The 26,601-nt window shown below is 38.3% G+C and overlaps 1 protein-coding gene across 2 annotated transcripts in view; it reads right to left on the reverse strand.

Moving 5' to 3' along the window:
- The window catches only part of EPHB2 (EPH receptor B2), a 2,126,559-nt gene that overhangs the window by 1,237,502 nt on the left and 862,456 nt on the right, over positions 1-26,601 (reverse strand). For both annotated transcript variants that reach the window (XM_044061768.1, XM_044061767.1), the window contains exon 3: positions 12,762-13,446. In XM_044061768.1, coding sequence (XP_043917703.1) covers positions 12,762-13,446 — 685 coding nt within the window. The remainder of the gene's footprint in view (positions 1-12,761; positions 13,447-26,601) is intronic.

Below are 26,601 nucleotides of genomic sequence, written 5' to 3' on the forward strand. Positions count from 1 at the left end.
TTGGTAACCTGGTTGGTGGACTGGACCAGAGACCTTTTCAGCCACAACCTTTATTTCACCATCTTTCCTCACTTCCTCTTAGGGACCTCCCTGCAACCATTCTTCACCTTCTCTCATTTTTCTCTTATTTTATCTTTCTTGATTTGCTTTTCAAACCCTCAACCAAATGACTTGTAGATAGACTGCTCTACTGCTCTACTTTCTGAGATGGAAGCAGTATTGCAGGGGGGAGAGAGAGAGAGAGTAGCAACCATTTGATTACGTTGTCATGGAGACAAATTCTACTCTCATCTGAGCCCCTGCATTGCAGCAACTAATACAATTTAATGCGCTCACAAAATGAGGCTACTAAAAGTAGGCCATAACATGTCTTCTCTCTTGCAGGTCATCATGACAAACCACTTGTTGTATGTATTTTCTTGCACTTTTGTTATCTCGGACTGTTCCAAATTAACTAGCGTTACTGATGCCGCTGGATAAATAGACACTGCACAGGAAGGGATCAAAGGTTATAACAGTCATGAATATGCTGTTTCAAATATCATGCTCTAAAGGCATAGCAGATGTGTGGAGGGGTCAGAAGATGTAAACTATTCAGGTTAAACCACAACTGCATTCATATGTTTTTTTTATTATTCTGACAATACACTAGCTTTGACACAGCACTAAAAATAACTTAATTATCTGGTAAATGTCCAGTAAAGGAAAACGACTTTGTACAAAGACAGAAAAGGGTAGCTGTCTCCCATCTCAACAAATGAGCTTTAACCAATCAAAATTATTATAGACAAGAATGACAAATTTACTGTGTAAAGAGGGAATCCACTGGACTAGACTATTACCAATAACACCTTCGCTGCTTCTCCAGGTGCAAGATGGTCATGTTAAGGAACTGTATTCTCAAAATGCCTACTATTCTCTCCACTGATTATGTCCTAGTGGTGTGGAAAATGTCAGCTGTGCAGTCCTTGCATGTAGGTAGCCCATTTACTGACCCCAGGAATTACAAACCTATTAGTCTAACTAGTATTATGTGCAAGGCTATGGAATGTGTTATAGCTGAACTAATAACTCATGACATGGGTGATCTTACATACCTAGATATACACCAGTTCAGCTTTGTAAAAGGCAGGTCATGCCTGCTAAACCTGGCTGAGTTTTTTGAAAGGACTACTGAGGTCATGGATTATGGCCATACAGTCCACACTGCCTATATGGTCCTAGACAATGCCTTTGACACTATCTTCCATGTTGATAATACTGATAAACTTTCCCAGCTCAGCATTTAACCATACATAGTTTGCTGGATAGTTAATTGGCTGTCTGACGGATCCCATATCATTCAGGTTGTGTTTAACTGCTGTAGACAGAAAATTGTCACTAGTGGTATCTTACAGGGCTCTGTTTTGGGCACACCCTGCAGTGGTATATATTTGTTTGACATAAACAATGACATAAAAGGACTATGGATAACCAGGTTTGCTGATGATTGAAACTTGAAATGGTTATTAAATCCCATTAAGATGCACAAATTCTCTGGAAAGGCCTGGATCAAAATATCCTTGGTGTATTAATCAGGGGCTTACCATCAACATTAAGAAATGTAACCTAGCCTCCTTTGGTAAATCTAGCATCTCTACTGCCTACCATATGCATAATATATGTTGATAACATTTTCTCCTTTCACCATCACTTCTCTGTGATGGTTAGGAAAATCCTTCTGCCTTGCCCAACTTCTCCTTTGTGGTATCTCCTCATGGATCAAAGAAGTAAAGCACCCAAAACAGGAAGAGTGGCCTCAATGTTTCCCCATGAAAATATAACTTTAGCCTTAGTACTCTTAGCTACTTTGACAGAATAAAAGCTCTTTTCCTTTACTCAGTATCACACAGACTTCTGAAGGATGACCTCTGCTTAGCCTTCTGTGCTGTGAATGACTAAGGACTCTGAACTTCTTCACCAAAATAGAACTCCCACTCCAGAAACCTAAACCTATACTACCACATCAATGACACTAAATGGCATGACAAATACTGACCTTTCTGGAATAGGCTGTAGTTAATCCTCAAGCACAGTATTCCAGTTGTAATCTTTAAACCAGTAGCTGAGCCACTCATTGGCCAACTTGGCTGTACACATATTAAGAACCTATGTATCGACTGGATTATGCATGGTGATATTGAAGAGCAATACCGTTATGTCTTCAGGGTACCATTAACTCAAACAAGAGATCAGACTGTTCCTAGGAAGTTTCATGCATTAACGCATTACATTAAGGTAGTATTGTGACACTCATGGCCTAGTATCTTGATATAACAGAAAACATCAGAAAAGGAAAGGACCTTCAATAGATATGTCATCAGCTCCTCATCAAGTGCAGTCTCTCAGTATTATGTACCATTTTTGTTCTTTGAAAGTAGCTGTGAATAAGTTTTCACATTCTCTAACGCACGTTGACTTGTGGGTTGAAACTATGCATTTATAAAGTGGCAGCAGCATAACACCTTGCACAAAGTTGCAGGAAAGGTTTGTTGGCATTTTATAAATTGTAAATAAGTATGTGTGTGTGTGTGTGTGTGTGTGTGTGTGTGTGTGTGTGTGTGTGTGTGTGTGTGTGCATGATATATGTGTCTGTATGTATAAGATCATTGTATAAATGATCATTCATTCATAATGTCAGCCATCAAATAATGGCGCAATGGTCAAACACTGTCAAAATACAAATGTGCACAAATGGACATGCAAATAACAAAACCTCTCTCTTCTAGTTCTAAAACAATGCACACTAACATACAAATACACACACACACACACACACACACACACACACACACACACACAGGCATTTGCATGGGGAGCAGTAATCCCCATACCCCCAAATATGGGGTTTTAACTCCCACACCTCCTTACATATATATATATATATATATATATATATATATATATACCTATATATATATATATATATATATATATATATATATATATATATATATATATATATATACCTATATATATATATATATATATATATATATATATATATATATATATATATCCCCAGTTGCATAACCACTATGAAAGGGCATGGTTTACATGTTCAGGTAGCTGCCTGAAGTTTAAAGTTTTGTCAACACACTTTGGTCAATAAAACAGATTGTCGACAATTGTGTGAAATCAGATAATGCCCATACCGGGGAATATGCCCTTTCTATGGGAATGCTACAATCTCAGAATTGGAATACATAATTAGGAAGTGGTATTAGGGAGCAGCCCCACACATAGTGGGTGTAGAGGAGCTTAACCGCTGTAGAAACACTGTTTTAAAACTTGCATGGTCCAAGAAATAAACATGGAACATGTGCAGAAGTGTGTCAACGTTAATGTGTAGACATTAGCAACGTCCATGTTTCATCAATTCAAAAATGTTCCCAATACCTATATATATATATATATATATATATATATATATATATATATATATATATATATATATATATATATATATATATATATATATACACATATATATATATATATATATATATATATATAGTATATATACATAAACATACACATGTGTATGTGTGTGTGTGCACATAGACCAACTCCTGATCTGTCTTAAAAACCTTAATAGACTTGAAACGGTACTAAAAAATTGAAGAAGTTTAATCAAGCCCTTTACAAAGGATGAAAGTGCCCGCTACTACCTGCTAGAAGGAATTAATATTATACAGTGAATTAAATATTACCAAGCACCACTGCAAAACACACTCTCTCTCTCTCTCTCTCTCAATATAATATTTATTTATTTATTTATTTTACATTTGTTGACCGGGCTAGTCTAACTGGATACATGTCCATTTTCAGTAGAGGCCCGAGGAGAAAAGCTCCACTGTAACAGTCTAAGGTAACACACTAAGAAAAAAATATATACAAGAGGATAACTAAACTACTAAGCAGGAGTTAGCAACTAATTAGCATACAAAACAACAGAAACAGCAATTAGTGAATCAAAAACACACAGCAACAACAGCAGTATTTAAATACAGAATTGAAAATTTTTTATAGCATCTGGACTTGGACTTGACCTATCATGAAGAAAAAAAGAACTAAATACTACCTGTGCAAGGCATTAGGTAGTGCAAAGTAAGTAGAGGTGATAGGAGGTAAAACATAAGCAAAGTAAGTAGCGGTAATAGGAGGTAAAATCATAAGAAAGAGGAAGTCACAAGCTGAAGAGAGTCAAGGGGAAAAATTGTAGTGATGGGAGCAGTGATATAAGCTAGATGAAGACAAGGCAGTGTGAGAGAAGGAGAAATAATACTTATCTATATGATGGGTTTGTACAGTGCAGATAGAGGTAATGGGAAAAGAGGTAAAAAGATGTGGAAGTAGGAAACAAGAGTCAGTCAGGAGAAGAGCAAGGGCAGAGCCAGTGTGATTTGAGGTGGGTCTTTAAATGTTTCTTGAAAAGGGGTGTTGAGGTCAAGGTAGTAAGTTCACTAGTGAGCTTGTTCCAGTGTATACCCACAGCATTTGAGAAAAGGGAGTCACCTGCTTTGTTCTGAGATTTACATGTGGCTACTAGAAGTTTATTAGCTGAGCGTAGGTTAGTGAGATTCTTATAGGGGGAAATAAGAGCATTAAGAATAGGTGCATTAGAAGGGAAATGGAGTATCCTGTGGATAATAGTCAGTTGTTGAAGTAGAATGAGATTTTGCAGTTCAAGCCAACCTAGCTGTCTGAGATTTAAGCAATGATGAGTCTGATATGGGGCACCTGTAGCAAACCTGATAATGTTGTGGTAGGATGAGGCTAGTTTTGGCAGGTTTGTTTTTGATAGGTTAATAAAGGTTGGAGAGGCATACAGTAGTGTTGAGATGAGATGTGTTTGAGCTAAAGATATCCTAGTCTCTGGTGTGAGAAATTGTTTAAGTCTATAGAGAGCACCTATTTTTTGTTAACTGTTTTTATAGTTAGATTGATGTGAGCATCAAAGTTTAGTTGATTATCTATTGTGACACCAAGCAGTTTTGTGGTGCTGTCGGGTGATATAAGTGTGCCATTGTTACAGACAATAGTAAAAGAAATTGGGATGGACTTATAAGTTGGAGTAATCAATAGTAACTTAGTCTTTTTAGGATTAAGGAGGAGACAGATGTGTTTGAACCAATTTTCTGCTGCAGTAAAAACATTTTGGGTACATGAATGTAGTTCAGCAGGAGACATTGCAGTGCAGATGAGTGTAGAGTCATCTGCATACTGAATGCAAGTGGAGGATGGGAGGGAGGTATTCAGGTTATTAATAAAGATGGAGAAGAGGAGGGGACCTAGAATAGAGCCTTGTGGGACTCCAATGGAGACTGGGAGCTGGGAGGATAAATGACTGTCCCGGAGAACTGCTTGTTGTCTATTTGACAGGTAGGAGTTGAACCACTGAATAACCATTGTGTCAAAAGAAAGGGATTTAAGCATATCAATCAGAACATGGTGATTTACCATATCGATTGCTTTAGAGAGATCAAGAAATAATGCAGATGAGTATAGATTATTGTTGCGATTTTTGTTGATGGAGTCTGTAAAGGAGAGAAGGGCAGTGGTGGTACTATGGAATTGTCTAAAACCGTGCTGTGAGTCAGCAAGTAGGTTATTATGGAGAAGGTGCTCTAGAAATTGTTGGTGGACACATCGTTCCATGATTTTAGATAGAGGAGAGAGTAGGGCTATAGGACGGTAGTTTGAAAGTTCAATTGTATTTCCCCCTTTATGTAAAGGGATGATATGGGAGATTTTCCAGAGAGACGGAATAGTGGATTTGGTTATGGTTCTGTTTATTAAGATGGAGACTGGGAATGCTAGTACCTCTGCAGCTAGCTGCAGATACTCTGCTGGCAGTTTGTCTGCTGAGGGGGTATGTAGTGGCATACTGGCTATTTAACAGGTGGGAAAGGTTATTATAACATGCTGTATAATCATTAGGGTAAAAAGCTGATAGTTGCACACACTCAATTACTCTAATACAGTAGTGAAAGCATGCAGCAACACAGGGAAGCATTGAATCACTGAGGTTAAAAGAAGATCTGAAAGACTACAACATTAGAAATGTTTGCATCTCTTGCAGAATGACTTTTTTTACCAAAAGGAGAGCCTCTTTAGGGAACCTTGTCAGGATGAAGCTGTGGAGTACCAGCAGCCTGCCTGTGACTGTACTCAGTGACAACCAGTAGACTAACTGTGGATACTCAAGGAGAACCAAAAGCCTGTATGTGAATGGCATTGAAAGTTACAAGGCAGCATGACCTAAGCTGGAATACCAAGGTTGTGAATGATAAAAAATTGTAATGTTCTGTTGCAAGACTCAGAAAATAGACTTAAGATGAACTGTTAAGAAGGCAGAAGTGTCTGAAGAAAAAATGCACAGTTTTTGTTTAAATTTAAAAAGAATTCTATTTTTTTTACTTCTTTACTGCAAACAAAATGCAACTGCACCTAAACTAAACAGACTGCCTCTAGTGTGACATTTGTTAATATTAATACACACATATATATATATATATATATATATATATATATATATACACACACACACACACACACACACACAAACACGAGTATGTCATCAATCGCCAAAACTGCACAAATTAGCATACTGTCACTAACCTTTGGTGACATAGAGGATCAGGCTTTGACGATCGCCCAGCCATCATAGGTTTGAGTAGCAGCTCCCATGACTGAAGGAGAAACAAAGAAGGATATGTATTCCCATTCCAGGGATGATGGCCCTGTAAGCATTCCCCACACAACAATCCATGATGGAGGCCAGGGATTTGAGAGGCGTCATGCTGTCCCATGAGGGATCAAGGTGGAGACATTGACTGAGTTGCCTCAGATGTAGGACAATAAGTCAGCACATCAAAAGACTGCAAGGGGGAGAGGAAAGGTGGGGTAGGGTATAATAAGGAAAAACTCCATGAGCGATGTATAATGGTCAGATGCCCTAGGATGCCTTTAAAAATGTGTGCTAGTCTCAGTCATATGGAGGAAGTCTGGGGGGGTAAGGAGGCAGCAAGTAGATCCGGTGATGGACATGGAGCACTGGAGAAGGGAGACATAAGATAGTGTAAGGGGAGAAAAATGAATCTATGCCAAAACAACAATAACACCAAAAACAGAGATGAAAACTCTGCAAAACCCAACCTATCATAAAAGGAAATGCCAGCTTACACCCACTGAATCCACTGAATACTTGCATCAGTACAAACCAAACTGTATACACTGTCAGTATATCCAGACAACTCTTAAACATGAGCACACAAATCTACATACTTTACATGGGCAGGTGGGCTACACAAACATCCACGCCCTGATATGGGTTTCGGCTCCCACACTCCCTAATGTAAATATACTAACTTCATAGTCGCAAAACTGTGAACACAGTGAAACATTTACTAAACTGCTATAGCTGACCAAACACAGATCAACTAAAACAGCAACTGCTATTTTGTGGATTCGACAATTTAAACACACCTTGGATGACAAACAGTATGGTACACAAATACACACACACACACATATATATATATATATATATATATATATATATATAAATATATAGGGTGTCTGCAGAACTGACAGCTGTTTAGTCGACCTATTATGACTGACTAAGCAGATGATCGACAGATGTATGAGACTGCACAATTTCCAGGTTTGGGGAATATGCTGTCAACCCATCTTTGTGCAATCTCAGAGTTAGAATATATAATTAGCAAGAGGTCTGAGGGTTGCAGAGCTTGCCCCATGGGGAAAAAAAATTATGTTTTTACTTTTTTAAGGTGGAAGTTTTGAACGTGCCAAGGCTGGTTCTCAGCAAATGAGTTTTGGCATACTGATTTTGATATCAACTTGCCAGTTGACATTTAGTGTTTTTGATCTTTCCTAGTGCATCTCTTACATTCTGTCTTTATCAACTTTTACGCACTCAAATCTTTCAAAACCTAAATTATATCTTTGACTGTATAGCCCATCCACTGAACAATGATGATTTCTGACCACGCTGCAGCCTGTGAAAATTGGCCTTGCACAGGAGGTTATAAATTCATTCTAGAGACTGAATTTCCCTGCATCTCTGCTACCCTTACAAGAAATGAATGTATGACCTAGAAAGAATGTTGCACACCATTCGGCCACATATGTGCATGTGCTGTGGCCTAGTGTACCACATAACTTGTGGACACATATGATAGTATTGCAACTGAAAATACAAAAATGCTCATGAGTTTCACTAGTCTTAAATAAATATCATCTGTTTCAATTTAAATGTGTGTGCACGTCCTATGTATATTAACAGCATGGCAATGCAGCACAGTGGCACATTAGGTAATGTTGTTATCTCACCGAAACAGGTTTTCTTGTCCAATTCTTGGCAAGTATACCTTCTGTGTGGAGTATGCATGCCCTTCCTGTGTTCAAGTAGGGTTTTCTCTGGTGCTCGTGTTTCCTACCACATTCTAAAGACATGCAGTGGGTTGACTGAACACTCTAAACTAGCCGTAGGTGTAAGTGTGCAAGTAGAAGAACATATGCAGCAGGGCTAGATACCCACTGGTGTGAGAACACTGGCTCTAGATGATTATCACTGTTAAAGTGATATCTCAACCACATGTGCAAAAATGGCAAAAGGGAACTGTGGATGGACGGATAACGGTTTCCTGATGGAAGGATAATGGTTTCCTGCTGTTTAAATAACCTTGACAATGACTTCTCAAATTAGCAAAATTACACAAAAGTACGGCTGGAGGACTGGAGTTATAGCTCATACACTGGCAGGGAGATCCTGATAAATGCAAGAATCAGGACTTCAGAGGTATGTATGTTAAGAAAGCAGATGTAACGTTTCACTGCCTTATTTTTGTTATTGCAAAATGAACTGTTGTTGAAGTGCATATGGAGTTGGGGGGGGGGGTTAGTATAATGGTTAAAGTGTTTACTTCACAGGCAACAGGTACAGGGTTTTATACTAACTAAAGGAACCTGGTTAACCTTAAAATAGTCCACAAGGGCAGATAACCTCATATTTACCTATGAATCTATACGTGTGTTCACATGCATTTACAGACACTTGTGTTTTGCCTGCAGAATCACAACATTTTTACATAAACAAACTATATATATTTACATGCACATGCTTGTGCATATGAACACAGACAAAACCACACACACACACGCACAAATATCACTTTCCTGACAAAATGGCTAAAGAGGTTAGATGTTTGTGTTAAAAACTACTTTTTAGTAACAGCATGAATTTCATGACTAGAATTTGTTTAACTCAGAAAAAAGACAAGTAAAACAGCACTGTGGATGACACGCTCAATAAATACATAGTAGTTCTCAGAAGAAAACCACACCCATCTCTTTAAATGGTGCAGCTTTTATAACTTGCGGTTTAGCTGCTCATAAGATATGGGCATTACGACTCACTAATGCAAACAAACGTGTTACTCTACTTTGATCTTGCGTGTCACTCACAGCTATGAATAAACTGAGCATTAAACCACAATTTAACTTACAAACCACTACTATAAATAAATAAAAAGTCTCACCATTTAATGACCTGTGGATGCAGATCATTCCTTTATTTATGTCAACTTTAATGGATATTATTACTTAAATACACCATTTCCTGCAACCATTTAAAGCTGAGAACTGTACCACAGGGAAATTACCAGCACAAATAATCACATCATCATCACAACACTAGGTATGCTAAGTGAGCTCCACACAAGGTACGCTCCTCACTGTTCTCCATTAGGTCATTTTTTTACATCTGGCAGCCTTCCCATAATAGTTCCATAAATGCCACATGGGTATCTGAAGCAAGTGCAGCATTACTTTTCTCAGTAATTAAAATACTTTTCCAGAAAGGGTAAGCACACTCACACCTGCTCTACTGAAAGCAAAGAATACAGGTTATATGCAGCTCAAGCTTAATATACAAGTTTTGTTGTTGCTCATTTATTCTTTCTCTTTTGCATTTTGGCAGCCAGGAAAGGAATACTGACCCACGGCCACAAAAAAATTAAACACATTTTTCAGAGTTACATGCTATGTAAACTGGATGTGAAAACATTCATGAGCTTTCTTGTTTGCATTGATAAGGACGCAGTACTTGCAAACAATTATTAGGTGCTACGGGAACAATGCCTCAATATAACACAGCACAACAATATTGAGGAAAGTGAAACAAGCTGACACACAGCAGCAGACAAAATTAATTATATGCAATTACCTAATGAAAATCTCTAATGCAGAATTTGGCACACTAAAAGAAACACAAGAGAGCTGATGTGTAAATGACTAAGAATGACTAACAAAAGATATTTGATACACAAGTACTACTATAGTAAAGTAATGAGAAAACTAAATGCTTCCCTTAAATCACTAACACATTTTATAAGTATTTCTAAACTGAAAAAAAAAAGTTATATCTAGGAGACATGACTCACTTCACAAAACACATGAAAACATACATGCTTGTTTTGTGACAATTGCACCGTCATGACCACGGACGCAAATAACCAGCTTTTAAACACCAAAAGAAACCATGCAACTCGGTAGAGAGAGAGACAGAGAGAGACAGAGAGACAGAAGAGAGAGAGAGAGAGACAGAGAGAGAGAGAGAGAGAGAGAGAGAGAGAGAGAGAGAGAGAGAGAGAGAGAGAGAGAGAGAGAGAGAGAGAGACAGAGACAGAGAGAGAGAGACAGAGAGAGAGAGACAGAGAGACAGAGAGAGACAGAGAGAGACAGAGAGAGACAGAGAGAGAGAGAATTCTTACCAGCCATTTCTAAAATGCAATACTCCTTCCTGGATGTAATATTTAAGTGTGATTAACATGAATTTTAAGCAAACTTTACAAATGAAGTAGTAGTAGTAGAAATGTAGCAATGTTAGTTACAAATGTGAATGTTTACGCATAACATAACTGTGCCAACTTCAATAGCCGTAAATACCAAGTTTTAAAGCTACCTAAAGAAAGGCAGTTGAGAATCTCAAGCTATTGCAATTAATGACAGGAGACACAATTCTGATCACATAAATATAATCTGTATGAACAAATAATTTATTTTGATACAACTTAATCCACTGCCAGAAGGTGGCCTTACTGCTTGTAAAACATTCAGGATTTGGCTGGTCTGTCTAACCTTTGCTTACTTAAAATTCCAGGGATCACACAGTGATGTTTCAGCTGCCTTGCAATACAAGCTCTCCAGAACTTCAGAGTATCCTGTAGAACTAGCAAAACACTGTCCTTAGACGACTGCAAAATGAACTTTGGCATATTTTTCTGTTCATAACACTACAGAATTAAGGGGGTAGACAAACTTACAGGAATTCCCTAACCTGAATTTATTTATATTCTTTAACATATTTGTGTTTTTAACATAACATTTTTCCTCTCTGTATTTGTGCAGATTTGGCAAAGATCATAGGTTCATAGGTTGGTACTAGGCTATCGGCCCTAGGGCCTATACAAGCCTAGCCATAACAATTCCCTGGCTATTTCTTCCCACACTATTTACTTCCCTGCCATGAACACAGCCATCAGTTTTAGTTCCCTGAGATTCCTAAACTTTCTTCTACTTACCCCTGTTATCATAATGACTGACAAATCCCAGCAGATCGTACAGAACTGGGTCCTCTGTACCTAATGAACATCCATGTTCTACCTGCTATAAATGCAAGGGTCACACTTCCTGGTAATTAGCAATCCTGTACAAGTGATTTGTTACCAGTCATGATAACACTTCTACAAGCAATACTAAAGTGTATCAGTAAAATTCAAACATTTTCAACATCTGGGCCTTAAAAATAAAATGGATACCCATGCCATACCTCTGCTGTGCAAGGGAAAATTTACTACTTTATCTGTACCTCTTATACAGATCATGTATCCACCCCCCTAGCAGAATGAAATGTTTGATATCCCCCACCTTGCTGTTATGACGAGATATGCTGACATAACAAACACCAGTGACTGCCCACCAAAACATACTGCACTGCACATGCATTCAGAGAACTTTGATATTATCGGTCTTCTTGTCTGGACATATATGCAGTATAGCTGACAGCCTGTTATTTGCCATCTTCTAGGTGTGTTATGTACTTTTTTTAATAAGTGCATTCATCTTATTCGCAAGTCTGCACTTCTAACTGTCTCAGTAGCAAACTGCCATGCAATGTAATAATTATGTGGTGTGTAAAGGCAACTTATCCTGTCTGGTCTGTACCTATTGATTCATTTAAGTGAACACTCCTCACTTCAGGGGAAAGTGACAGTATTTATTAACAATGTGATAGCTAACTGTACAGAAAATAAAACATACCTCTAAGTCGAGATCATAACATACATAATCATAAATATGCAAGACAACTGGCACCAACTATCACTTCTCTTTTATGTCAGTATAGGATTATCTCCATGTAGGCTACAATTGTTCACTATTTTCAAAAACACCTGGGATGTTCGCTGTTCGTTTTAAAGGGAATAGCACATGTAGAGAAAGGATATATAAGGAAATTAACACTGTTTTCTGCTGTAGATGAAATATGAAATTGAAGATTCAAACTACCAACAGGTCCTATGAATCATTAGCTAATATCAGTGTCACTAACTGACTCTCTTTTTTTTTGTCTACTAAATATGTCTACAATTGTATTAGAAATATAATCATTTATTAGAATCCTGAAATTGACTTACCTCTACAAACAGTTCCATTTTCCACAGACTCATATCCTGCTTTGCACATACAACGACCAATAGGAACCATCCATTCGCCATCACCATTGCAGTATAGCTTAATGGGCACATCCACTTCTTCCGCATTAGCTATACATGTTCCCCTTGCCAATACCAGTGATGTGCTTTCTGCCCCTGATAATGTTTCCTGGAATACTGCCCCATTCTGTATTACCCTAGGACACTTTCGATAAAACACCCGCACAGCAATCAGTGACATGCATCCACCATAATCCTGAAAGGCCAAATAAAATCCATTTTTAGAGACAGGTCCAAAGCTGCGTACTTCTGTGTTGATCTTCATCACTCGTTCCCCTTGATCCACCTGAGAAAAGCTCTCATCAGCTGCAATTGTGTCCACCTTCACCCATGGGTTCTCCATCCATGGAGGGGATATTTTGGTTGCAGAGTCAGAGTCCATCTCATAGTAATAAAGGTTAAACGTTTCTTTGCAGGAGCCAGGGACATTAGGAATGCTGCTACAGTCTCGGACAGAAAACTTCATTTCCACATGAATTCGCTGTGCACCCCGCCTCCGGATGTACTTGGTCCGTAACCAGTTGTTCTGGCTGGGCTGAAATACACTGCAAACCTGATATGTCCTTATGGTATTCATGACTTCATCATAGCCACTCACTTCTTCCCACTGCAAAGAAACAGAAAAAATACAAAACTGACATACCAAGTCTTGATATACATACCAATTCCAGTCCCGACTTTAATTTACTATCATTATGTTGAAGTTACAGTTGGAAAAAGCATTTGTATCAAATAGATGAATAGCAGAAGTGCACTGTATTAAAATGAAATGGTGCCTTTTTAGTACCACTGTTACTATTCTTTTTAATGAATTTCTGACGAGAGTTCAAATTATTGACTGCTTTTTTATCAGGACTAAGAAATGACAAAACCAAATGTTCAAGCCTTCTAGAAATGGGAACAAATAAAATATGGCAAATAATGACACACCTCCTTAGTTTACTCTCTCTCCAACACAACTAAATATTACAATTTTAAATATGTACATGTTCTTTGCCATCTCTCTTGCAAAAAGAAATTTGAGCTTAACTATTGCAAAATAAAACCTCAACATCATTAAATCCCTTCACTTTTTTAGAACCTAGAGCCAGGCTGCCCCTGCTTTTCTTAGAGGGCATGCTTTACATATCTGTATTAAGTATAATCCCAGCATTTGCTTCACTGCTGCTATTTATTATTTTATCAATTTTTAATCATTCGCTGCAGTGCATAAAGATTTAAAGGACATGTTTGCTCCTTAGAATGAATATGTTACATTGAAAAATAATAGAAATGGTGATTCAAAAGTCTTTACATATAATTAACAAACTCTGGAATTTCGAAACAGCTAACATCATGGTTGTAGCCAGGGAGATACTATATCTGCCACAGCATACATTTTTTTAGATAATAATGTATTATCTTTTATGCCTTCAGATGGGTTTGAATTCATTTATTTTTAACAGAAATATTTATTATGGTCTGTGGTTATATATTTTATTAAACTGATTTTTTGTCAATTTTTTCAAGTGTTCTTTTTTTCCAGGAGCATCATGGTGTACTTTACAGAAATATGCAGTGTCTGGAGTTGGGGATGTGAACTACACATTTGGTGAAGGTGGCTAAATTATGGTCACTGGCATACAAATTCTATAAATCCTGGCTACATCCCTGCCTAATGTTAAGTAAAAAATAACAGACATGAATTTAAGTCCCTAGTTACTGAATATCTGTGGTATGGCATAATGTAACTGATTTAAGAAGGCTGTCTCACAAAAAATGTGTACCCACCCATCCATCCATAACCTCTTTTTCCCTATTTTCTACATGTGCCAGGGTGTCACTTAAACAATGACAATTATCTAGAGCCAAGGTTCACACTGCTGGGTGACCAACAGTGTCGCTGTTTGTCTTCCATATCATTTACACAAATGCACACTCACACTATGGCCAATTTAGAGTGTCCAATCCACCTACCATATGTCCTTAGAGTGCTGAAGGAAACTAGAGATCCCAGAGAAAAATCAAATGAACACAGGTACGACATGCAGAATCCGCACAGATGGGACCTCAGACAAGAATCAAACTGGACAGCCTCTTGCTGTAAAACGGCAATGTTATCCTCTGCACTACTGTGCCACCCCCACCACAGTACACCCATCAATAACATTACAACTGCTATAAAGTAATCATCTCAAATTTTTTTCTGTATGTTATTGCCTATAAACTTTGTTTGGGAAGGATTCATGTTGATTGATCAACAACTCTTCAACCAAATCAAAGAAAAATATGGCAAAAACAACTTTTGGTGAACTTTGGAGGAAAGTTATTTTTGCAGGTGAGGCAAGCCCATCTGCACACTCAGTGTAGGAGGGACAACCAAACCTCCCCCAGACTGCTACAAAAACTTGGGCACAATTAGCTTGTGACACATCACCCTGCTGTCACTCGCTCTTGCTGGCAACTAACTCGACCCCTGTAAAGTAACAACAGGCTAATTATTCCTCCCAGAACATTGGCCCTAACCGCAAAAACTCCCACCCAGTCCCTAAACCTAAACTACAGAACATTCCTTAAACCTAAACTCCCTCTTCCTTCCCTATCCCTAACCTTTCGATCATTTCATAAATATAAAATCCCCCATCCTTCTCTAATCCTAATCATCTTATAGTTTCCTAAATCTAAACATCACCCTTCCTTCCTTAACCCTAATCTACTGAACACTCCCTAAACCTAAACTCTCCCTCCACTCTCTAAACCTAACCTTCCAATTGTTCCTTAAACCTACAATCCATCTCTCTTCCCTAATCATAACTTTCCATTTACACCCTAAACCTAGCATTCTCCTCTCCTCCCTAACCCATACCCACAGATCATTCCTTAAACTTAAAATCCCCCCTAAACTCTAACTCTGACTTTCTGATTGCTTCTTAAACTGAAAAAACCCTCCCTAACCTTTCAATACCTTCCAATCATTACATAACTCATTAACCCCTCTCCCCTCCCTAAACCTAAATTCCTAATCACTCACTAAATCTAAACTCCCCCTCCCATTTACCTTCCTGACTTCCCTGGTCTGCAAGCACTTCCACACTTCATTCAACAGGATGCAAGCTTTTAGCATGCAAACAGCTGTTTGTCTGAAGTCATATTCAGCTTTGAGCACGAGCAGCTGAGCACGGTCTACAGCAGTGGAATCCCTGGCTTTGAGTAACTTGTCTTTGAGCACTTAGGGCTCAACAAGCTGCACGGTGAGGTCACACAAAGGTGGTGAAAAAACACAACTCCACTGTCGGCAAAAGCTGTTTTCTCCCCAAAATGTCTCCATTAGTGAGGAACTTGTTCAAAAATGTTGTATCTTCCGGCTTTTTCCGGTTAGGGGTCGCCACAGTGGAACTCCGGTCCACTAATGATTGGCAGTAGATTTTTACATGCCGAGTTGCCAGCTCTGACGCACAACCTTCAACGAAGGTATGCCCATTCACGCATGTCTCCACGCAGAAGACGCTCTAGTTGAGAATCGAACCGGACAGCATCTTACTGTGAGGCGACAACGCTACCACAACACCACCACCGCAGTTTGTGTTCCTTAATTTACACATTCCCATTTTGCCAATATTATTTTCTAGAACCATGTTTTCTCCTGTTACTCTTTTTCCTTTATCATTTTTTCGCTGACACTACAGATTTCATAAATATATTTACATTTTACTGCTACAGGAAATCCACATGGTAATTAAAGTATTATGCTGTCCATCACTGCTGATGTTAAAAACTGTATGTATGTATATGTATAAATATATATATATATATATATAGATATATAGATATATATATATATATATATATATATATATATATATATATAGATATATAGATATATATATATAGATATTAGCTTACACTTCTCTATTTAAATCCATTAATACCCTTACTGTATCATTTGTACTTTACATTTCTTATATTTATGTTCATTAATATTGTATATACTTTGGATTCATTTCTCTAGGATTCCTCTGAAAATGGGACTTCTCAGATGGGCATATCTAGTTCACATCTATAGACACACATCTACTGTAGTGTATGAAACACACTGGAAGCCGGTGTCTCAAATTCTATGCACTTAAACAGTAATAATGCAAAACAAAATGAAAAGAACCAAGTTTTGCTTAAAAGAGTTTTCCTCCCTCAGAAAGACCTCTAGATAAAAAATAGAAGGAGTCTCCACTGCTACAGAGATTCCTTCTTTGTACCGAGGCACATGTCTATTTTAAGCAATATTCCTTCTGAGCTCTGCACTAAGAGACCAATATTTGTTCCAAGCAGTTTATTATCTTACATATGAATATTTCCTTTATACAGAGAGGGAACCCTCTTTTCTAAAGAGATCTCCTTCTGCACTGGCAGGTCATATTTTTTTTTAAAAATATTCCCTTTGTAGTGACAGGCAAGTATCTTTTGATGACCTATCACCTATTTACCTATCCTATCCATAAAACCTAACCTGCCTTCACTTGTTCTCCCTTCTGGCTTCTGTAACCTCAGAACCTTACTCAGCACCTTTAGCATAACCAATTAGCCCTCTGGCTAGTCTGTTACCTCCCCCTCCTGACTCTACTGAGTCATCACCTTACACCCCTCCCCTCTCTGCCTTTATATCTTCCTAAACCTTTAAATACCCCTAGTCTGGCGTGGCGCCATCTTTATTATCTTAGTACTGCCCCTGGCTGCTGTCTGCTCCTGGCCCAGCATCTTTTTTCCCTCTGGTAAGTTGTGTTTGGTTGATTGTAATTGATGTGCCTCATGAAAATTGCGTTTAACTGTTCTTTATATACTTAATGTTAAACTATTATTATCTTTAATTTGTGCAATAACACCAAAAACATATCTGTGGGTGTCTTGGTATACTAGGACTGCTTGTCCTGGTCTTAGCACGCCAGTTACAGGTGACTAGAGATACAACTCCCTCATGGTACCTCTGTATGAGCGACTATGTCTCAGGTGCTGGAATTCTGTTGGTAACAACCGTAGCGATCAATTGTAGCATGGGCTACGTTAATAATGTTAATTGCACAGCAGTAATGCTTGTTTTAAGGTGATTTTTTGTTGTTTCTCTCTTTGTTGTTCTGAAACTTTTATTCTGATAAGTTCAAGGTTTGTAACAATCGCTTATCAGTTCTAGAGTGGGCTACTTTAATAATGTTAATTTCACAGTAGAAAATGCTTGTTTGAAGGTGAATTTTTTTGTTGTTTCTGTCTATGCTGTTCTGAAACTCTTCTTCTGATAAGTTCAAAGTGCCGGATATATGTTGGGAACGGCTTTTTAAATCAGAGCAACTTGGGCTACATTCAATATTTGAATATGGGCTGTAGGCTTGTTAAATGACATATGTACGCTTTATCTTTGCTGACTACGCAGCAACAAAAGCACAAACATTCCCCTTAGGCCAAATAGCCGCTGTAACAGCTGCTTATCAGCTGTAGCGTGGGTTAGCCTTATAATGTTACTTATATAGCTGATATTCTTGTATAATGGTAATGTCTATGCTGTTTCTAACATTGTTGTGCAGAAACACATACTTAGAAATGTTTTAAGGTGCCGGATTTAGGTCGGGAATGGCTATTTAAATAGTGTAACTTGGGTTACATTTAAATACCTAGATATGTTCGGCTGGCTTGTTATTTGCTAAATGCATGCTTCACCTTGCTTACTACGTAGTAATAAAAGCACGTACACTCCCTATAGGCCAAATAGCGGTTGTTTGTACTGTCTGTCTGCTAGCTTTAGCCTGTAACAGCTATTTTACGTAGTACTAGTCAACAGCTTAAGTGAACTTTTTAACCTCCTCTGGCTGCTGCCTGGGCGTTGGACTTTAGGATTTTTGGATATCTTAGCTTCATTTAGAGATTTATAGTCTTTACTAGAACTATTGCTAATTTTATAAACATTTGCATAATTTTAAGGCCGGGAACAGCCTTTTCAGCCTCACGCCAACCACTCTGAAGCAATACCAGGGCGACTAGGATGGCGGGATATCACATCTCTCTATTCCATACTAAGTTCTAATTTTAATAGGTCTCTCTACTAATAGATGTATTAAATCCTATTTAATAGGCTGGGTAATGCATTCTAGCATTCTCGCTAACACGAGGAAGCTTATGCCATATGATTAATCAATTAAAGTGTGGTCTCCCTGTCAATAGACTAGTGTAGACTTTATGCCTGCTACCAGCCCTAACTCTCATTCTAGTGTCATTTTACAGCAATTCCTGACACTTTCTACACTTTGTTCCTGAATTATGGCTGCACTGTTGTCTTATTTTCATATGCATTTGAATTAGATGATTATTTTAAACTGATGAGTTACATGCTATCCTATTAAGCCTATAGAGAATGTACTGTTAGATATTTGATAAAAGAAAATACAAGCTCTCTTATGATATTGTTAGCTTCAAATGAATCAGTGAATGCTCTACTTTTTACTGTTATAACTATTGTCCTAATATCATATTTTGTTGTTATTAGCTTCTTGCTACTTACCACCACTGTTGTCTCTGCCTCTCATACAAGTACCCTGCTCTTCACTGTGCTGTTCCAGACCATATTTTTCTGAGAACCTACCTAACTGGTGATAAAGGACCCGACCAACAAATAGCCATGGCTTTCTCTCTCAGCCTCTACTCCCAGTTCCCACCTTCAAGGATTTAAGAAAGTATGTTATCTGTGTCCTACCTGTAAAACTTACCACCGTCCACTGTTGCTTCAGGGGTTCAAAGCTCACCCTGAGCCAGGTCGTCCAGCAGCCTCCCCCCCATACTAGCTACCTTGTACACTAAACACCTTTACCACCTCTTACTACCTCTTTTACTAGCTTTTCTCCCTCCCTTAACTAGAACTAAATCCTTCCCCCATACTGCAACTGCTTGTAATTCTAGCTTTGCCTAGGGGGCACTCCTGTCCCTTCTATTAATTCTCCTGCTCATCCCATTTTTATTCTGTTTGCTTTACACTATACTGATCTGACCTAGAACTACTCTGTTACTTCACACTGAACCCTTTATTCTAACTTGCTACACTTCCCTGTTTTCTTAGACACTCCATACTTATCCCTGCTCCTTTCCACTTCAGGTTTACTTCACTTACCTTCAGTATTCAGCTCTGCTGACTGATTGTTTTTCCTCCAGCTGCTCTGCTCCTTGCCTGTTTCTATCAGCTCAGTTCGCCCTGCGGGCTCACTCCACTCCCCTACCCTACCCCCAATTCCCACCCACCCCCCAGAGGTCCTAGACTTATACTTCACTAACCACTCCCCCCTTCCTTCTTATCCTATCACTTACCTCTCCATCTCCAGGCCACTCCCCTATCTCACTCTACTAATTATAACTACCCAATTTCCTTATTTACCACCCCCAACCATTACTATCTAACCACTACACTACTTTCCTTCCCAACTTTACCTCATTTTCAATCTCTTCTAATCTCTTCCCTGATTATTTTGTACCCTGCTCTATCCCTTCCATAACTACCTTCTTCTTTCTACAACACCTATTTATACTGTCTTATCCCTACTTAAAATTACTTTTTTACCATGGTCCCATCAAATAAACATATCCTTTTAAACATATTACTCTTAACCACCACATTGGCCTGCCTTACCATACCTTACTTACTCACCTGCTTTGAATATCTTTCTCTCCCTGAACAAAACCATTACATCAGTCAAACACTAACACCCTCTTTCATCTTCTCCCTTAACCACAGCAACATAACCGGTAAGTCCAACTATATGCTACCAAAATTCCACAGAGCAAACCACATTACCTATTTCTCTTCCAAAAAGACTCTAACCACTTTAAACTCCTTAAATCTCAACAACACCCCCAGCAACAACCCCTCCTAGACGGTGATATTTATCCAAATCCTGGCCCCAATAATAACTATACTAACAACCCAATCAATTTAACATTACCTACCTCTACACTAACAAAACCTTGCAACTCCCTCTTCATAGGCCACCTTAACATTAGAAGAGTTAACAATAAAATTTCCCATCTACATGCTCTCCTTGATGTACACTCATTTGACATACTATGTCTTACGGAAACTTGGCTTAAACCATCTACTCTAGACCAGGAAATTACCCCTCCGGGCTATAACATCCTTAGAAATGACCGAAAAAACAAAAAAGGTGGAGGTATAGCCATTCTCTATAAATCTAACCTCCAAATTTCCCCCATTAATGAACTTCCATCATTTGCCACCAGTTCTGAAATCCTAACTGCCAAACTCCAAATCAATAATTCCAAATCTATCTACCTACTCTGTATGTATCTACCCCCAGGTAATAATACCAGTACTCCCGAGAACCTACTCAATCACCTCTCTACCCAACTACCCCAGGAGACCATTGTGCTTGGTGACTTTAACATAGACTGGTCCATTTGCAGTTCTATGAATCCTACCAATCACATAAACCTCTTTGGTTTCACACAATTAATAACAACTCCTACAAGAATCCACAAACCTAGTAACAAGGAAACTACTCTGGATTGGATCCTTATTAATAGCCACCCTGAAACTTATACTCCAGGAACCCTTCCAGAGGACATTAGCGACCGCATGCTTACCTACATTATTAGACAAAAAGTCCATCTTCCAAACACTCATAACATAAAAACCTCCCGCTCAAAAAGATTCTTTAATCCTGACAGCTTCCTAACTGAGTTGCAAGCATGTGACTGGTCACCACTAACCCATCTAGAACTTGATGAATCCGTTACTTACTTTAATACTAACTTTCTTCAAATACTTGACTGCCATGCTCCTTTTCGCACTACTAGAATAAAAAACAAATATGCCCCATGGCTCACAAAAACAAACCAGGCAGAAGATACTCCTTAGAAATAAAATCTGGGCAAAATGGAGAGCTACCAAATGCCCAACAAACCACCTTCACTATAAACAGCTAAGAAATGCCACCAAGAAGGATATTGTTAGAGATAAAAAGGATTTCTACCTTCAACTACAACAAACCAACAAACTCCTCAAAAGTTTTGGTCAGGAATAAACAAACTCCTTCAGCCAGGCAACACCACTACTCCAGACCCAACTGGCTTCAACCATAATAACTCCACCCAGATCCCTGATGCCTTTAATAACTACTTTACTGAAGCCATTCTAACCTTGGCTAATTATTTACCACCTTTCACCACTTCCCAAACTAACATCTGCAAAAGTTTACTACCTACCTTTCAGATACAACCTGTATCTACATCCCTCATCTGCAAGCTACTTCAAAAACTGAAACCTTGCACCCCTTCTGCTGACCGTCTCCCATCTGAATTCCTACAAATAGCCGCAAAAGCCATAGCATATCCCATCTCCATCATTATAAACAGAACTATTTCGGAAGGCAAAATCCCTGCTCTATGGAAGATATCCCATATTATCCCACTATACAAAGGTGGTCCTTCCACTGAGCTTTCAAACTATCGCCCTATTGCCCTACTTTCCCCTTTAGCTATCATGAAAAATGTGTTCACAGACAATTTACTTAACCACTTACTACAAAATAACCTACTTGCAAACTGCCAACACGGCTTTAGACCATTCCATAGCACATCAACTGCCCTCTTATCCTTTACAGATTCCATAAATAAAAATCGTAACAATAACTCATTTTCCTCTGCTCTATTTATTGACCTGTCTAAAGCCTTTGACATGGTTAACCATAACTTACTACTAGACAAACTAAATGCCCATTCTCTCAACCCTCATGCTATACAATGGTTTAGGTCATATCTGGAAAATAGACAGCAAGCAGTACTTTGGCAAAACAATTTGTCTTCGCTACTACCAGTCAATATTGGAGTACCCCAGGGCTCTATCCTAGGTCCCCTTCTCTTTTCTTTATTTATTAACAATCTACACAACAACATACCTCAAGCCACATGTATTCAATACGCCGACGACTCCACCTTAATCTGTACCGCCAAGAATATAGCCACTGTCCACTCCCTTACCCAAACTGTTTTTCAAAATGTTGAAAACTGGTTTATGCAACACTGCCTCCTCCTAAATCCAAAAAAAAACTAAATTACTGCTTTTTACCCCTACTCACAAATCACCTACTCCATTCTTTACCTCTAACAATGGTACTAACATTACTCCAGATACTACAACCCGCCTTCTAGGTGTAACTATTGATAATCGTCTCAGCTGAACACATCAACTCCACTATAAAGTCTGTTAGTAAAAAAACTTGGTACCCTCTATAGAATCAAAGCCTTCCTTACCCCTTCTGCTAAGAAAACTATTGCCCAAACCCACCTCATTTCTACCCTTTTCTATGCCTCTGTTATATATACTAACCTCTCCAAAAATAACCTCTCAAAACTCTCCACCTGTTATAATAGCATAGCTAGATTCATCACAAGCTCCCCCTTTAAAATTCACCACTGCCTTAACCTCAAACTAGGATGGCTAGAATTGAAAAATCATATACTCTGTCAACAATTACTCATTACGCAAAAGATCCTATACCACCCTAACAACACCCCTATCCTTACTAATCTAATTACACCATATACAAATCTAACCACACTACGCTCTGCTAATAAGCTTCTAGTTTCCTCAAATAAAGCTAATAACAAAGCTGGGGATTCACTCTTTTCAAACACTGCAGGAAAAATCTGGAACCAGCTTTCCTCAGAATTATCTACCCTTGCATCTACTTCTCTTTTTAAAAAACATCTTAAAGAACATCTAAAAACTCATTGGTTTGTCCATGCACTAATCCAGACTGAGATCTGCCTCTACTCATTAACTTACCCCTTTCCCTACTCCTTTAACCTAAGTCTCCAATACAAGTTACTTCTCTTTCTTTCAATGATGAGAATATCACTTGTGCTCTCTTCCCTACCTGAGACTTGCACATACCTTCTACTGTGTGTTGAATAATTAATTAGTAGAATCTCTATTAAACCTGCTATAATTTAAAATGTATTATTACTCATTTTAGACTAATTCTACTTTCTACTGTAGTCATGTATGTTTCTATACATTGTTAACTGTTGTAGTTCAAAAATGTAACATTATTACTCCTTTTAAGACTAATACTAGACTGTACTGTAATCATTTATGTTTCTATATATTGTTAACTTTGTCACTGTTCATGCTTGGAGCTTTTCTCCCCGGGCCTCTACTGAAAATGGACATATATCCAGCTAGACTAGCCCGGTTAACAAATGTAAAATAAAAATAAATAAAATAAAATAATAAATGACCACAATCCACTCTTTTAAGTGCCCCTTAATGGGTGTTCTCTCTCAATTAATGTGTACTCAGGTCTTCCTTCATAGCAGGTATACCCTCCCATCACATAAATTAGAGTCAAACACCCATTCAAACAAAAGATGACATGAATAAGCAGTAGTTGCTTCACTGGAACAGTTGAAAAACACATACATTTTATTATTTAATATCTACTATGCCACAACGACCCCATATTGAGACCAGCATCCTGGTTCAGGATGGGTCATGGGACCTAGATAACAAATTTGTGATAGGGATCATGTTACCTGGCCCAACTATGCCATGGTCACACCTAAGATGGTCAGAAACTTTGTCTTGTCTAGCCTCTCTCTTAACTGGTCCACTAAACTCACCAGGCAAGTGATATAGCTGAAAACCTTATCACTTTGGGAGGTCTCAGGAACTCCCCAATTTAAGCATCTGTCTTGCTTCCTTACTTATTGCCTTTCTTTGGTTCCTACACAGTTTTAGGTTTAACTTTTCTTCTAGTACCATTTCAATATGATGTTGAATTAAGTTTGTTCTACCAGATAGCTCAAGAAACAACTCTTTACTTCTCAGTAAGAATTCTTTCTCACCCATATTCTAGGATATGCTATTCCCAGTAAGGTACTCAGGAATAGCATACCCAGTATTCTAGGGTATGCTACTCCCTGGTACCTTACTGCAGTTTACCTACCAGTGATTGAGTCAAGCTCAATGAACTTACCATTCCAAAAGCCCATGAGCTGAAAACACAAAAAAAAAAAACCTTTTTTTTGTATTTGTGTGTGTGTATGGGTGCCTCTCCCGCACCCTTTGTCTGCCCACACCCTTCTAATATATCAACACCACAGTCACACCAAAGTTAGGAAAAGTGAAAACACTCAAAGATCAATCCACTGGCTTGCACAACACAGCACATTGCAGTAGAGCTCACCACAATATTATATTTTTGAACTTAAGCCACTAGTCCACCAATCCATCAAGCACTTTTAATTATACCCCCTACTGTTAGTATCTGCCTCAGCTCCCAGACTAGTTTCCTTCCAGACGTTTAATACATTTAAGTGATATATTTTCTTTGATCCTATCTATCCAGTCTCATCTTGCAGCTCATTTCATTAATTTTCTCAATTACTTCAAAGGGTCCTTGCCGTCTTGCTAGGACTGTATTCTCTACAGAGTGTAGTAACATTGACACTTCACCTTCTGTTTTAATCTCCCCAAATCTGTCATTCTTGTTACACAACTTCTGTTACATTTCTCATGCCCACTGCATATGTTCCTTCTTATGGAATAATGATTTTCAGCCCATTTTCCAAGTCTGTGTAGTATGCTATAACACTTTTACTTTCATCCAAGTCTCTGTTGGCATGTCCACCAAGCCTCTGGGATGTCTCTCATATAGTAATCCAAACAGGTTAAACCCTGATAAAGCATGGGGGTCCACTCCTAAAGCAAAGAAGATTAAAAAACATGTCTAATTGCATTTCTTTCCATCTTGTTCAATCGTCTTCTTTAACACAGATTTTAAAGTTATATTAAAACTCTACTGACCCATCAGTTCGAGAGCGGTACATTGAAACTTCTAACTTTTTATGGGGTTTCCTTGATCGGTATTTCTGTGGGTCTCTTCCTTAAAATAAATCAACATTAGTTTTTTGGCTATTGACACACCACTGGGTTTTCATAGTGGTACTACTTCAGGAAACTTTGTAAGATAGACAATAATCACAGAATGTACTGGTTGTCATTACTAGACGTTACTAAGGGCCCTACAAGATCCATGGCTACATGCTCAAATGGGAGTTTGATAATAAGTACAGGAATCAATGGACATCTGAATGCAGGACTTGGTACATCCTTTTCACATTATAGACATGAGGGACAGAAATTCTCTATGTATTTCATTACAGCCAGCCAGTGAAAACCCTGCTAAACGTCTAGCTTTAGTTTTGCCCATGCCTAAGTGCCCTTACAAAATATGATCATGTACCAGTTTCATCAAACATGTTCTAAAAGGTTTTGAAATTAACAGTTGGTCTGCTACTTCTTTTCTGTCTTTATTCACCCAGTATAGTTTACCACAATTAAGCTCAAAATATGCATATGGGATGGAACCACGCTGCTAATCTGTCTCCCTCTACTCTAGCTGCATTGTATCTTCTTTGCATTGTGCTGCCTTAAAAATTTTAGTGCATATCTGCAGCTCTATCAAGTCAGGAACACTTTTGTCAGTACTATGAAGTGGAGGGTATAGATTCTTCATCTAAGATTACAGATATAGTTTTCTTCTACTTCTTCATCCACAAAAGACAAATATTATTAGATATTCTCTTTTGCTTTTTGGCAATAGTCTAAATTGTCTTAGTAACTTATTGTTCTCAAAGTATCTGCTGCTAAGAGTCATGTTGCTAAGTAGGCCTTTGTTTTAACTTCACAGAGAAAAACTTAGGGATCTGTTTGTTTCCTTTTCTAAGTGAATGT

The sequence above is a fragment of the Protopterus annectens genome, chromosome 2.part0 (assembly GCF_019279795.1).
Source record: "Protopterus annectens isolate FY-2018-M chromosome 2.part0, PAN1.0, whole genome shotgun sequence".
Lineage (NCBI taxonomy): Eukaryota > Metazoa > Chordata > Ceratodontiformes > Protopteridae > Protopterus > Protopterus annectens.